This window comes from Acipenser ruthenus, chromosome 57, assembly GCF_902713425.1.
Source record: "Acipenser ruthenus chromosome 57, fAciRut3.2 maternal haplotype, whole genome shotgun sequence".
Lineage (NCBI taxonomy): Eukaryota > Metazoa > Chordata > Actinopteri > Acipenseriformes > Acipenseridae > Acipenser > Acipenser ruthenus.
This window is the reverse complement of record NC_081245.1, coordinates 5,001-20,267: the sequence shown is the minus strand read 5'-3', so window position 1 is coordinate 20,267 and position 15,267 is coordinate 5,001. Positions and strand designations below refer to the sequence as shown.

Sequence of the window (15,267 nt, the reverse complement as noted above, 5' to 3'; positions counted from 1 at the left end):
CCGGCAGCTCCCCTTTCTGGGGCTCCAGCCACCGTACTCCCTGCGGAGGTACGGGCAGCAGAGGCAGCTCCAGCTCCTCTGCTCCTGGCGGTGGTGGAGGCAGAGGCAGCTCCAGCTCCTCTGCTCCTGGCGGTGGTGGAGGCAGAGGCAGCTCCAGCTCCTCTGCTCCTTGCGGTGGTGGTGGCGGAGGCAGAGGCAGCTCCTGCTCCTCTGCTCCTTGCGGTGGTGGTGGTGGAGGCAGAGGCAGCTCCAGCTCCTCTGCTCCTGGCGGTGGTGGAGGCAGAGGCAGCTCCAGCTCCTCTGCTCCTGGCGGTGGTGGAGGCAGAGGCAGCTCCTGCTCCTCTGCTCCTGGCGGTGGTGGTGGCGGAGGCAGAGGCAGCTCCAGCTCCTCTGCTCCTGGAGGTGGTGGAGGCAGAGGCAGCTCCAGCTCCTCTGCTCCTGGCGGTGGTGGAGGCAGAGGCAGCTCCTGCTCCTCTGCTCCTTGCGGTGGTGGTGGTGGAGGCAGAGGCAGCTCCAGCTCCTCTGCTCCTGGCGGTGGTGGAGGCAGAGGCAGCTCCAGCTCCTCTGCTCCTGGCGGTGGTGGAGGCAGAGGCAGCTCCAGCTCCTCTGCTCCTGGCGGTGGTGGAGGCAGAGGCAGCTCCTGCTCCTCTGCTCCTTGCGGTGGTGGTGGTGGAGGCAGAGGCAGCTCCTGCTCCTCTGCTCCTTGCGGTGGCGGTGGTGGAGGCAGAGGCAGCTCCAGCTCCTCTGCTCCTTGCGGTGGTGGTGGCAGAGGCAGCTCCTGCTCCTCTCCCTCGGGTGGTGGTGGAGGCAGAGGCAGCTCCTGCTCCTCTCCCTCGGGTGGTGGTGGAGGCAGAGGCAGCTCCTGCTCCTCTCCCTCGGGTGGTGGTGGAGGCGCTGCCGGCTCCTCCGACAGCGGGGGTAGGGCTGGTGGCGCTGCCGGCTCCTCCGACAGCGGGGGTAGAGCTGGTGGCGGGCGTCTCCGCTGGGCTCCCTTCAGCAGCAAAAACAGCGGCTGCTGTGGAGCCTGAGCTTCACGCCCTCGTCCCTCCCAAAAAAAAATAGGGGTTTGGGCCTTCAGCTCCTCCCCTCCGGACACAGGACGCACCGACTCCTCCCTCTCGGGCCGTGGACGCACCGACTCCTCCCTCTCGGGCCGTGGACGCACCGACTCCTCCCTCTTGGGCCGTGGACGCACCGACTCCTCCCTCTTGGGCCGTGGACGCACCGACTCCTCCCACTCGGGCTGTGGACGTTCAGGCTCCTCCCACTTAGGCGCAGGACGTTCAGGCTCCTCCCACTTAGGCGCAGGACGTTCGGGCTCCTCCCACTCAGGCGCAGGACGTTCGGGCTCCTCCCACTCAGGCGCAGGACGTTCGGGCTCCTCCCACTCAGGCGCAGGACGTTCGGGCTCCTCCCACTCATGCGCAGGACGTTCGGGCTCCTCCTCCCCTGGCTCCTGCTCTGGGCAGTCCTCGTCCTCATGCCCATATGCAATGCACATGGTGCACCACCTTGGCTCCCTCTGCTTCCTCCTCATTTTTCCCCCTCTCTGCCTCCTTCTGCTCACCTTCCTCCTTTGGGCTGGTTCCTCCTCCTCTTCCTGGAAGGGGCAGACAGCCACCGTGTGCCCATACACCCCGCAGGCAAGGCACCAACCTTGGTCCTCCAACCTGCCGAGGAGATCCTCCAGCTCACTGCAGCCGTCTCTCCAGTTCCAGCCTTCCATTTTTTTTTTTTTTTTTTTATTTTATTTATTTATTTTTTTATTTACTTTTCCACAAAAAAAAACTGCGGTTCCCGCTCTGGCCTGAGCCCTGGAGGCGCTGTTGTCCCGGTTCTGACACCACGTGTGACAAGAATGGCTGAGTGGGTGACGTCAGACCAGAAGACAGGAACACAAACGACAGAGAGATGTGGAGTTTGGTGGAGCTGAGCGAATGCTTTCGCTCAGCATTTAATGAATAAACAGACAGAAAATAAACGTTTGTAGCAAAACACAAAAAACAGGACACGGCACTTGCGCCAAAAATAAACAGGTAAACAAAACGGACTAGACAGTAAACAGACAGTGCACAGACAGACAAACGAAACACGGTGAGTGAGACAGTTATTTACGTTCTTACGTTCTTACTTTCTTACTATTTACTCTCTCCTTCTCCACACTCGTTCTCCACTCACCGAACACCAACCCCCAGTGAGTGAAAACATGCAGCTTTTATGCAGTTGTACCGAGATTCGATTGCTAGTCAATCATTCAATTGGAATCTCGGTACAACTGCACGTGAATTAATTAAAGTGCAATTCCCCGTGCTCACATTTTACTTTTTACTTGCACGTGATGTGATGTGCCATCCCCGTGCCTAAATACAAATATACAATTTACACACACGTGAAACACAGACCGCTTATATCCCGTGTACCAATGCCTATACACCAACATTTACACACAACACGTAACATATAACACACACAGGGGGGGCACTTTGCCACACTAAACATGAAATACTACAGGATTGATATTAGGGCTTCCGGTAGAGGTTTTTTTTGGCAGATATGTACACCAGCATACGCGTAACACTTCACAGAACGTAGCGATTCGGATTAACTGATCTGTAAATGCTAAGAGTTTCGCACACAAACATTTCGTGTTTTACAAAACCGTTTCTGTCTGTGACAACAGCGCCACCCCCCTGGCCAGTACAATGATTACACAGCAAGCACCACTTCCGAAAAGCATTAAAAAAAGATACTAAAATTAATAATTTTCCTTCTGTCTCGTACATCAGAGTTCTTTCTCTCCCTGTCGGGGTTTTATAAAACTGCGCAGGGTTGCATTATTTAGGGACAGGACCATTATCAAAAGACAGAGTGAAAGATCGCTTGTGGCGTGTGTTTTATTTTAGACATTTTTTTTGGTTCAAGGGAATGAAAGTTACTTTTTTTTTTTACAGCACTGGAACAAATTTAATAATTCTCCGTTTAATTTTAACCAGGTATAGAGATGCTTGATTCAATTCTGGGGGGTGATTTCAAATCCCCACACAATGCTGTAAAACACACCTTACAAATAAATAAAAAGCTTGATAAAATAAAGCTGTAGATTACCTAAGATTGTTAAAGTCTTAGAATTCAAAGCGAGGAGGGCAATGCCAGTCTTGATAAGGGAGTTAAATATAAAACGATGAAACAGATTTCACTAGAGGGAGTCGGGGGGCAATTCTAGTTAATATAATCTTTATTTTATATATAGCGCCTTTCATAGTGGACCACCAGCACAAAGCGCTGTACAGAGGCAGGCTGTGAACTGTGCATTATATGCAGAGTCGCTTACAATAGGACCTTGATTTAACGTCTCGTCCGCAGGACGGAGCACAAGGAGGTGAAGCGACTTGTTCAGGGTCACACACAGGGAGTCAGTCAGTGGCAGTTGAACCCAACACTGGATAGATTTGAAATTAGAGGCAGCTTAGAGATCTAGACACTCGGTAAACACTGTGTCATAGAGGGAGCTGCCATGCGAATCAAATTAGTGCATGTTAGCACACTGGGCTACTGTTAAAGTGTGGGGTCTCGGTCTGTGTGTGCCTGTCTGTGTCTGTCTCTCTCTCTCTCTCTCTCTGTCTGTGTGTGTCTGTCTGTGTGTCTCTCTCTCTCTCTCTCTCTCTGTCTCTCTCTCTCTGTCTGTCTGTCTGTGTGTGTGTCTCTGTGTGTGTGTGTGTCTCTCTCTCTCTGTGTGTGTGTGTGTGTGTGTGTGTGTGTGTGTATGTCTCTCTCTCGGTTTCTGCTGACTGGATTTACAAAGATTTTAAAAAAACGACAGTCGAACCCAGGGATGGTGCCACAGCATTCAAATTCGAATTTGAGAACATACCTGTTAATTTAAGCCCAAAACGTCCCACCCTCAAATTTGAAAAATACTAAACCTCAAAAGAGATGCATTTACAAAGATACAACCTCAACTATTCATAAAAAGAAATGAGATTTCTACAAAGGAAGAGTGTTTTTGTAGCAATGAAAAGCTACAAACCTGTCCGTTAGGCACAGTGGTAAAGCATAATTGTGCACCAGATCACTTGCATGAAGGACGGAGCACAAGGAGGTGAAGTGACTTGCTCAGGGTCTCGCACACACAGGGAGTCAGTGGCTGAGCCGGGATTTGAACCTCCTGGTATCAAGCCCCTTTCTTTAACAGCTGAGCCACCAAGCCTCCCAGATTATACTGCGGTCCTGAATGTGATGATAATAATAAGCGGGATGTGATATTAACTGGAGTGATACTGAGAGTTTGACGAATTCCAACCAGACGAGAGAAAGCACGATCCTCGGGTTCGACTGTGCAGTGTGTGTTTCAGCGGCACGCTTTGAGCAGAATGGATTTTGTGTTCGAATCTTTACTGGGGCCTGCGCTGGCACTCCGAATTGCCTTGAACTTATTTAAAAAAAAAGAGAGACACCTGAAGCAGGAACTTCAGGGCAGAAGCTTAGAGACCAACGTTAAGAGAACTCATCTTAATGTACTTCTGTAGCTCTACGTTCTGTATTAACTGCGTTAGTTTAACGTACCCCTGTTGTGTTTTATGAAAGCGAGCACCCCTCGAGTCTGTAACAGGATATCGGGCAGCGTATTTCAAATTGTATTTTAGTAGTGTTATTTGAAACGCACTTTATTGAAATATTAAATCTTGCACTGTAACTCTGTGGGATAAAAGCAGGCGTCTGCCATCTAAATAAATAAACAAATAAAAAACAAAGTGTTGATTTTAAAACAAGCTGTCCTTCCCTCGCTTTTACAACCAAGCACCAAAATCAACAGCAATTTATTTCCGCAGCGTGGAGTGTTTTTAGAAAGCCGGTCAGAAGCCACTCTCTCTCATCCAGGGGGGGCGGTGCAAGACAAAAGACTACATTTCCTACTTGCCTACTGGTTTCTAAAACTACTGGGTACAGCTGGTGGAATTATGGGGAATGTAGTCTTTATATCCCTTTAAAAGGCAATTCAGAGAGTCAGCTCAGCGCCTAGGCCTATTGAGATGTGTGCGTCTCCCTGTGTGTGTGTTTGTCTCTCTCTCTCCGTGTCTCTCTCTATGTTTCTGTCTGTGTACACAGTGGTGCTGTTTGACAGATACCTTACCCAGTTCATACAAACCCATGATACCAACCATACACTGAGGGAGCTGTGGTAGTAAGAAGGGGTACCAATAGCATCACCATCTGCTAGCCAGCTCTGACAAAAGCCATCTCAATAGGTGGCTGCAGCAACAATGAGAACAGAGTTAATACAGCCGGCCGCACACAGCTACCCACACAAACACACACACTCTGAGACACAGTCTAAACGCACACAGCTACCCACACACACACACACACACACACTGACACACAGTCTAAACGCACACAGCTACCCACACACACACTGAGACACAGTCTAAACGCACACAGCTACCCACACACACACTGAGACACAGTCTAAACGCACACAGCTACCCACACACACACTGAGACACAGTCTAAACGCACACAGCTACCCACACACACACACACTGAGACACAGTCTAAACGCACACAGCTACCCACACACACACACTGAGACAGTCTAAACGCACAGCTACCCACACACACACACTGAGACAGTCTAAACGCACACAGCTACCCACACACACACACTGAGACACAGTCTAAACGCACACAGCTACCCACACACACACACACTGAGACACAGTCTAAACGCACACAGCTACCCACACACACACACACACTGAGACACAGTCTAAACGCACACAGCTACCCACACACACACACACTGAGACACAGTCTAAACGCACACAGCTACCCACACACACAGACACAGTCTAAACACACACAGCTACCCACACACACACTGAGACAGTCTAAACGCACACAGCTACCTCCCCCACACACACACACACTGAGACAGTCTAAACGCACACAGCTACCCACACACACACACACACTGAGACAGTCTAAATACACACAGCTGAGACACAGTCTAAACACACACAGCTACCCACACACACTGAGACAGTCTAAACGCACACAGCTACCCACACACACTGAGAGTCTAAAACACACACACTGAGACAGTCTAAACACACACAGCTACCCACACACACACACTGAGACACAGTCTAAACGCACACAGCTACCCACACACACACACTGAGACACAGTCTAAACGCACACAGCTACCCACACACACACACACTGAGACACAGTCTAAACGCACACAGCTACCCACACACACAGAGACACAGTCTAAACACACACAGCTACCCACACACACTGAGACAGTCTAAACGCACACAGCTACCCACACACACTGAGAGTCTAAAACACACACACTGAGACAGTCTAAACACACACAGCTACCCACACACACACACTGAGACACAGTCTAAACGCACACAGCTACCCACACACACACACACACTGAGACACAGTCTAAACGCACACAGCTACCCACACACACAGAGACAGTCTAAACACACACAGCTACCCACACACACACACTGAGACAGTCTAAACGCACACAGCTACCTCCCCCACACACACACACACTGAGACAGTCTAAACGCACACAGCTACCCACACACACACACACTGAGACAGTCTAAATACACACAGCTGAGACACAGTCTAAACACACACAGCTACCCACACACACTGAGACAGTCTAAACGCACACAGCTACCCACACACACTGAGAGTCTAAAACACACACACTGAGACAGTCTAAACACACACAGCTACCCACACACACACACACACACTGAGACAGTCTAAACGCACACAGCTACCCACACACACTGAGAGTCTAAAACACACACACTGAGACAGTCTAAACACACACAGCTACCCACACACACACACACTGAGACAGTCTAAACGCACACAGCTACCCACACACACACTGAGACAGTCTAAACGCACACAGCTACCCACACACACTGAGACAGTAAACGCACACAGCTACCCACACACACTTACACACAGTCTAAATACACACAGCTGAGACACAGTCTAAACACACACAGCTACCCACACACACACACTGAGACAGTCTAAACGCACACAGCTACCCACACACACTGAGAGTCTAAAACACACACACAGCTACCCACACACACACCGAGACAAAGTCTAAACACACACACTGAGACACAGTCTAAACGCGCACACACTGAGACAGTCTAAACACACACAGCTACCCACACACACTGAGACAGTCTAAACACACACACACTGAGACAGTCTAAACACTTGCTTGCTCGCTCTCGAGCGCACACAGGCACACCAAGTCTAAACGCACACACCTGTCTAAATGCTCTCTCTCTCACACATCAACATAGACCCCAACTTACCAACCAACACGAAAACTTGTATAGATTATAGAAAGCATTTCTTATACATTAAAACACTTGAAAGACATCTTCCAATTCCAAGATGTTTTTTTTTTTTCTTTATATATATATCTAGGATTTGTAATTCATATAAATAACAGATTTTATATTACAGTAAAACTTATTTTATCCAAAACGGATTGTGTACTGTTGTGACAATCGAATCACGAGAATTGTTTTCCTGACTTTCCTGATGAAGAACCCTCTGAAAGAGAGATATAATCTCCCCTGTAACTGTGAATCTATATAGATTATATAACACACACACCCTACAGCAGTGTGCGGTTCTGTATAGAGCAGAGTTTCAGGGCTGCTTCAGCGAGCCTCTCTACAAACAGGACAGGTTAGCAGGAGCTGTTCAGTAAACAGAGGTGTGGATAAACCCAAGTTTTACTGCATATAAAACATTTTAACACATATTTTAAAAAACTCTCAAACTCCAAGAGTCTTGCGGACTTGTTTTTTCAAATATTTTTAGGGCCAACTTAGCCAGCGTTCAAAGGTGGACAGAGTTCAATAAAGCTGTACTATTTTTTAGGCAGTAATCTTAAAATTGATGTCACAACATCATAAAATCATAAGAAATTTGTAAGAGACTGTTTAATTTGACGGTTTGTCTTCGTTAACACTCGTTAACTACTTTAACCCTGTGATGCCCATTTCGGTATCATTTTGATCAGTATTTCTTATAGCCTCACAAGCCTGAATTTCTCCTAGGCAGAATATTGCATTGCAGCATAAAAAACGTTTTTTTTAAAACTCATTTAAAAAAACCGTGCTTGGGCATTGTAATTAAAAAGAGTTACCAGGAATATGGATTTGATGTTGGGGTGGAGAAATTAGTTTTGGATGTTGGAATATAAGAATTTAGATGCCCAACTTATTTTTTTTAATTGTGCAAAAAACACAAGACTGTTTGAATATCACTCAACACTACCTTTTAAAAAGAGAAATAAAACTGCCTGCTTTAAATGAGGAGATTTGCAGGGATAAGCAGCCGTCTCAATTCTGAACTCGTCCTGTGCTGTTTTCGCAAGTCGTTTTAGGAATTATTATTATTTTTTAGTAGGTTCTTCTAATTGTGTGTCTGTGTCATGTGGCTTATCGTGGCCGCTCAAGCACACACACTCAGCCGTGTAACCTTGACGTGTGAAAGGCAATTCTGTTTAAACCTCAAAACATTTCTTATCACATTCTGGAAAGCCCCAAAAAACTTACCTGCGCTGGGAGCCCAATAGAACCCCACCCCCCCAAACTGTAGATCAGTTACCTCAATCTCCACCCCTCCCCTCCCCTTATTGGAGAGGACTGGAGGGCATCTAGCTGCTTTGATTCAGGCAGCGTTGGAGACTCACACTAGCCCTGCTGCTTTGGGTTCAGAACTCCCCTCTATGAAGTCTATTACTGAAATGATCAGGAGCCAGGAGTTTGAGCAGGGTTACAAACTCACAACCCTGATCACACTCCTGACCATTGCAATATTATTAATAATAATAAATAATAATAATAATAATAATAATAATACTAGACTTCATTGAGGGGAGCTCTGAGCCCCAGGACTGGGTGCAGCAGCAGCAGGGCTAGTGCGAGTTTGTAACCCTGCTCAAACTCCTGGCTCCTGATCATTTCAATATCAATAATAATAACAATAATAATATTAATAATACTAGACTTCATTGAGGGGAGCTCTGAACCCCAGGACTGGGTGCAGCAGCAGCAGCAGGGCTGGTGTGCGTTTCTCACCCCTGTGTGTGTGTGTGTGTGTGTGTGTGTGTGTGTGTGTATCACGTGTGTGTGTTTAGAGCAGTAGGGGTCTGAACTCACAGTGCATGTCTCTCTCATGTTCGTACTCTATGAAGGCGTAGCCGCGAGGTTTTCCGGAGCTCTTGTTGAAAACGATGTAGATCTGGAGACAAAATAACGGAAAGTCAAGTCAGTATTATTATTAACACACACAAAAAAAATACAAGTCAAGTTAGCAGAGAAACGTTTTAATGCCTTCATCATCCAGAACTTCACTGGATCAGAATCTCCAAACCAGAAGAGACTGAGAGAGAAAGTCAAGTTAGCAGAGAAACGTTTTAATGCCTTCGTCATCCAGAACTTCACTGGATCAGAAACTCCAAACCAGAAGAGACCGAGAGAGAAAGTCAAGTTAGCAGAGAAACGTTTTAATGCCTTCGTCATCCAGAACTTCACTGGATCAGAAACTCCAAACCAGAAGAGACTGAGTTTTTGTGTTTGTAGAAGTGATTACTGTTGCTGGGTTATTTAGAACAATCTATTACTTTCCCGTGTAATTGTAATGAATTGCAATTCCTGCCATAACTAATTGTAATTAAACAAAACAGCACTGAAACTGGAACTGAAATTTCATCAAACGTTTCTGCTGTAATCATGACTAGAATCACAGCAGCGTTACCTCGTGAATGATCGGAATTGAAAAACACAGCATTGCAATTTCTGCTGTAATTGATGTTCTAACTGACTGCCCTGCCCCCCCACCCCAAAAAAAAATTTCGGGGTGCTTACCCTTTTGATGGGTCCGTACACCTCGAATTCACGCCGCAGCTTGGATTCAGTGGTGTCATAATTCTGAAAGGAAAAAAAAAATTAACAGAAATAAATATTAAACGTTCAGTAAAGATCTTCTGCCCCTGCTTTGAACCCTTTGCGGTCCGATGTCAGACCTGGTCCGACATGGCAATCTTCCCTTTCCGGTCCGATGCAAGACGCAGAAAACAAGACTCTAGTCGTTTTTTTCTCCGGAAAAAGCCGAGAAAACCATTCAATGGCCGAGTGAGACCGATAGGAGCCGAGAGAAGCCCCAAAAAAAAATATATATATATATATAAGGGGGGGCGTATCTCATGAATACTGATAGCCCCGACACCACATAGATAACACGGACATAATCAAACAAGATAGCATTCAGAACAGAAAATAGGAGGCACTTTTTTTACACAGAGAATTGTGAGGGTCTGGAACCAACTCCCCAGTAATGTTGTTGAAGCTGACACCCTGGGATCCTTCAAGAAGCTGCTTGATGAGATTCTGGGATCAATAAGCTACTAACAACCAAACGAGCAAGATGGGCTGAATGGAGCCTCCTCTCGTTTGTAAAACTTTCTTATGTTCAAATGGGTGACGCGGCATTCTGCAGTCATGCACCAAGATTGTGGACTGCTCTTGCTGGGATGATTAAAGGACTCTGGGGTGTTTTTTCAAACACAGCAGTGTTTAAATGTTTAACTCTCAATTTGAATGCCTGCCGGGTCTTTTTTTATTAAACTTTACGGTGCTTTGTGATGTTTGAACACGACAGGCACTATATAAAAACAAAAACAAAAACAGTTCATTATTATTAGAAAACAGTGAACACGTCGAGGATAAATTCTCTTACCACTCGGGCCACGAAGAGGGTCTTGAAAGCATCGCCCTGAGCGTTGGGGTCATTGTGGGGGTCCCCTAAAAACAAGGGAAAAGGAAAACAAAGATTCAGACAACCTACTCTAGACACACTGTGGTGACGGGTTGATAGAAACAGCCTTGCTTTCGAAACTCCCCCGATAACTGATCACCTGGGCTGGTTCCAGAACTGCACAATTATTATTTGATTATTGTTTGGGTCCCTTTAGATGTTTATTTAGCAGACGCCTTTATCCAAGGCGACTTACAGAGGCTAGGGTGTGTGAACTATGCATCAGCTGCAGAGTCACTTACAACTACGTCTCATCCGAAAGACGGAGCACAAGGAGGTTAAGTGACTTGCTCAGGGTCATACAGTGAGTCAGTGGCTGAGGTGGGATTTGAACCGGGGACCTCCTGGTAACAAGACCTTTTCTTTAACCACTGGACCACACAGCCTCCTGTATAGATGTAACTGGGAATGTCATTGAAAGTTTGATCTGATCTCTGAGCTGCATCAGCTGTTGCCGTGAGGCAGAGTCGTCAGAGCCTGGAGGGCTTGGAAGACCATCGTGAGAAAAAACATCACCTGCAGCTCAGAGACCACACGATATTCCTTACTACTACTAATAATAATAATAATAATAATAATAATAATAATAATAATAATAATAATAACTGAAAGAGAAACATTAGATATTCAACCAAGATATTCGACCCTGAGATTTATAACCCTAAAGGCATTGAAAAAAGCTGAGGCTGGAAAAGTCTCTCAGTGTCTTCAGTGTGAATTCAATGACTAACGACTAGAAGTCTCTCTCAGGGTCTTCAGTGTGAATTCAGTGACTAACGACTAGAAGTCTCTCTCAGGGTCTTCAGTGTGAATTCAATGACTAGAAGTCTCTCTCTGGGTCTTCAGTGTGAATTCAATGACTAACGACTAGAAGTCTCTCTCAGGGTCTTCAGTGTGAATTCAATGACTAACGACTAGAAGTCTCTCTCAGTGTCTTCAGTGTGAATTCAATGACTAACGACTAGAAGTCTCTCTCAGGGTCTTCAGTGTGAATTCAATGACTAACGACTAGAAGTCTCTCTCGGGGTCTTCAGTGTGAATTCAATGACTAGAAGTCTCTCTCTGGGTCTTCAGTGTGAATTCAATGACTAGAAGTCTCTCTCAGGGTCTTCAGAGTGAATTCAATGACAAAGTCTTTATCAGTGTCTAATGTTAATTCAGTGAGCGACGAATGGAAGTCTAATGGAGCCCGGATGAATACTTACACAGCTTCAGCTCTGTCTCCACGTCGCTCTGTCTCTTCTCGATCTTCTCTCGTCTCTGTAACGAAAGGGGGAGGAGCGGTTGTTAAAATCTGTCCAGTGTGGACAAGAATAATAACCAAAATGCGACTGTTGTAAAAATCAGACAGCCACCCTTTACCAGCGAGTTATTAACAAACTGAGCAAAAGAATGTCTTAATCTAACACTGGCATTGATGAACTGACGAGGCCATTCGTCAAAAGTTAAATTGACCGAATTCTAAACTGCTTTTTATACGAACATGACTCTCTGGGGTGGTGATCTCAGGTTCTCTCTCCTCCAAATCTTTAACCCGAGCGTCTCCGAGCTGCATCAGCTGTTGCCGTGAGGCAGAGTCGTCAGAGCCTGGAGGGCTTGGAAGACCATCGTGAGAAAAAACATCACCTGCAGCTCAGGAGAACGGCAGCCGTCTCTCCCCCCAGAGACGCGCAGACCGGCTGAAGAAACGTTTCTTCATGAGGTTTGACTGCGCGTCGCGGGGACTGGAACCTGGTTTCTGCGACTAATTAAGCTGGTGTAGACTTTAAATTCGTTTTCAATTCTACGATTCTTAATGTGGAAGCTTTTTAAAATTATTTTTTAAATTTAGTCATCGCCAATGGTTTTTTAACCCCTGGTTTTCTCCCCAATTTGGAATCCCCAATTATTATTTGCATCCATTGGCCACAGGGGGTCACTGTTGTGCGGTGAACCGTGGATTCCCCTGCTGACCTAAGCCCTCCCTACCTGGGCGGCGCTCGGCCAATTGTGCGCCGCACCCTGGGAACCCCTGTCCACGGCCGGCAGCGACACAGCCTGGATTCGAACCTGCGATCTCCAGGCTATAGGGCGCGTCCTGCACTCCCCGAGGAGCGCTGTAACCGGACGCGCCGCTCGGGAGCCCCTGGTTTCTGCGAGTCGCTTAAGATGGTGTAGAATTTAAAATTCATTTTCAATTCTGCGATTCTTAATCCGGTAGCTTTTCTGACTGGATACACACACACGCGTTTTCTAAAAAAAAGCTTAACAAAAAAAACACACCACTAAATTTGGTCCTAAAAATATATTAATTAATTAGGTCGTACTTGTAAATTGCCTTTAATTTAGAAGCACTTCACTTACAGGCAGCCCCCCCCCCACCCCCCACAAATCCATTCATTAAAGAAGCAGTTGATTTATATATAAAGAAAAACAAACAAGATGTCCTCCCTTCACATCTACAACCGAGCACCAAAGGAATGAGATTAAGCTCCACACTAGCCCTATTAAAATCCATGGGGAGGGAGGGAGGGAGGGAGGGTGAATTTCCCCCTCATCCTGGCTGCTCACGTTTTTACTGCCTTGTTAAAAGAGTTTCAGAGCGTCCCTAATTCAGCGTTTAGATCTGGGGTGTCAAAAACTGAGGTCCTGAAGGGCTCCCCAGCGTCTTCTGACTTTCGTTCCACCCCTCCACCCCTCCTTCAATTACTTAAAATCGGTCTGATTATATGATTAACTGGGCAGATTTAACACATCTCTCCAGGCCTTCAACATGTTTTAAAAGGGCCGTGTGTAATTTTGAAATCAAGGGCTTTTTTTAAAAAAAAAAGCTGTTTTAAAACAAAGACCTTGATATGAACATGTGTCCGATCGAACAAATAACGAGATCGACGAAAACCAGAAGACCCCCCCCCTCCTCTCCACCAACCCCCCCGCTTCAGGTGGATTCCCGTACCTTTCTCTCCAAGCGCTCGTCTCTCGTTTCCGCCCTGGTGGGTGGCGGGGCGTCGCGAGGGTCCTGAAATAAATCAACACAAACACATTTCAATTTTCCCCATTGATAAGCACGCAGCCTTTCTATCAAGGGCAGGGACAGCAAACCGCGTGCTTCAGCGTCTCCGAGCTGCATCAGCTGTTGCCGTGAGGCAGAGTCGTCAGAGCCTGGAGGGCTTGGAAGACCATCGTGAGAAAAAACATCACCTGCAGCTCAGGAGAACGGCAGCCGTCTCTCTCTCCCCACCGACCAGCTGAGAAAACGCACGCTGCAGCTGTTTATTATTATTATTATTATTTCTTAGCAGACGTCCTTATCCAGGGCGACTTACAGTCGTAAGCAAATACATTTCAAGAATGTATTTGTATTTGAATGTATTAGTTCTGGACGCTCACCAGAGTCTCAACACCGCACGGGCCAGGACTGCGTGTGTTAAATGAGAATTGAATGACCCCCTCCCTCAGGGTGGGGTTCCTGGATAAACACACCCTCAGGTGGGCATTACAATCTCGTTTATCACACACTGCGCCATGCAGCATTCTCCATGCATTACCCATGCGCTCTCTCACCTCAAAGTGTCTGATGAAGGGGCTGATCGCAGAGTAGGGCTGGTTGTGGTGTCTCAGTGTGTGTGTGTGTGTGTGGGGTGTGTCAGTGTGTGTGTGGGGTATCTCAGAGTGTGTGTGTGTGTGGGGGGGGTGGTTCAGTGTGTATATACAGTTATATCACCCCTGCGCTCTCTCTCTCACCTCAAAGTGTCTGATGAAGGAGACGATCCCGGAGTACAGCTGGTTGTGGTGTCTCAGTGTGTGTGTGTGTGTGTGTGTGTGTCTCAGTGTGTATATAAAGTTATATCACCCCTGCGCTCTCTCTCTCTCACCTCAAAGTGTCTGATGAAGGTGCCGATCCCGGAGTAGGGCTGGTTGTGGTGTTTCTCGTGGGGCAGTTTCTCCAGGGGGGGCAGGTACGGTACAGGGTCCCGAGGCGCGAACAGCGCCAGCAGGTTCGGAGGAAGGAACTGCGTCATTCTTCACCTGAGAGAGAGAGAGACAGAGAGAGAGAGAGAGAGAGTTACACACTGAGAATATTAGAACAGAGGTGGGCAGCTTTATTTCAATAGAAACCACGGAGAGAGAGAGACAGAGAGAGAGAGAGACACTGAGAATTCTGCGATACCTACAAGAGGCGGGCAGCTTTATTTCAACAGAAACCATGGAGAGTGAAAGAGAGGGGAGAGTGAAAGAGAGGGGAGAGTGAAAGAGAGAGGAGAGGGATGAGAGAGAAAGAGAGGAGAGGGATGAGAGAGAAAGAGAGGAGAGGGATGAGAGAGAAAGAGAGGAGAGGGATGAGAGAGAAAGAGGGGAGAGGGATGAGAGAGAAAGAGGGGAGAGGGA

At 47.1% G+C, this 15,267-nt stretch overlaps 1 protein-coding gene and 3 non-coding genes across 4 annotated transcripts in view; all 4 read right to left on the bottom strand.

Annotated features, from left to right (window-relative positions):
• Positions 1–15,267, bottom strand: part of LOC117415776 (U1 small nuclear ribonucleoprotein 70 kDa-like) — a gene marked incomplete at its 5' end in the record, with an annotated part of 34,036 nt that overhangs the window by 14,246 nt on the left and 4,523 nt on the right. The window contains 6 exon segments of the mRNA XM_059017871.1: positions 9,243–9,324; positions 9,951–10,013; positions 10,822–10,886; positions 12,105–12,159; positions 13,835–13,897; positions 14,754–14,907. Coding sequence (XP_058873854.1) covers positions 9,243–9,324; positions 9,951–10,013; positions 10,822–10,886; positions 12,105–12,159; positions 13,835–13,897; positions 14,754–14,900 — 475 coding nt within the window.
• On the bottom strand, positions 11,335–11,420 carry LOC117415917 (small nucleolar RNA SNORD35). The gene has a single exon (XR_004546488.1). It is a non-coding gene; the product is annotated as a small nucleolar RNA SNORD35 (small nucleolar RNA).
• LOC131724883 (small nucleolar RNA SNORD35) lies at positions 12,445–12,530 on the bottom strand. Its single transcript, XR_009320347.1, has one exon. It is a non-coding gene; the product is annotated as a small nucleolar RNA SNORD35 (small nucleolar RNA).
• Positions 13,999–14,084, bottom strand: LOC131724882 (small nucleolar RNA SNORD35). Its single transcript, XR_009320346.1, has one exon. It is a non-coding gene; the product is annotated as a small nucleolar RNA SNORD35 (small nucleolar RNA).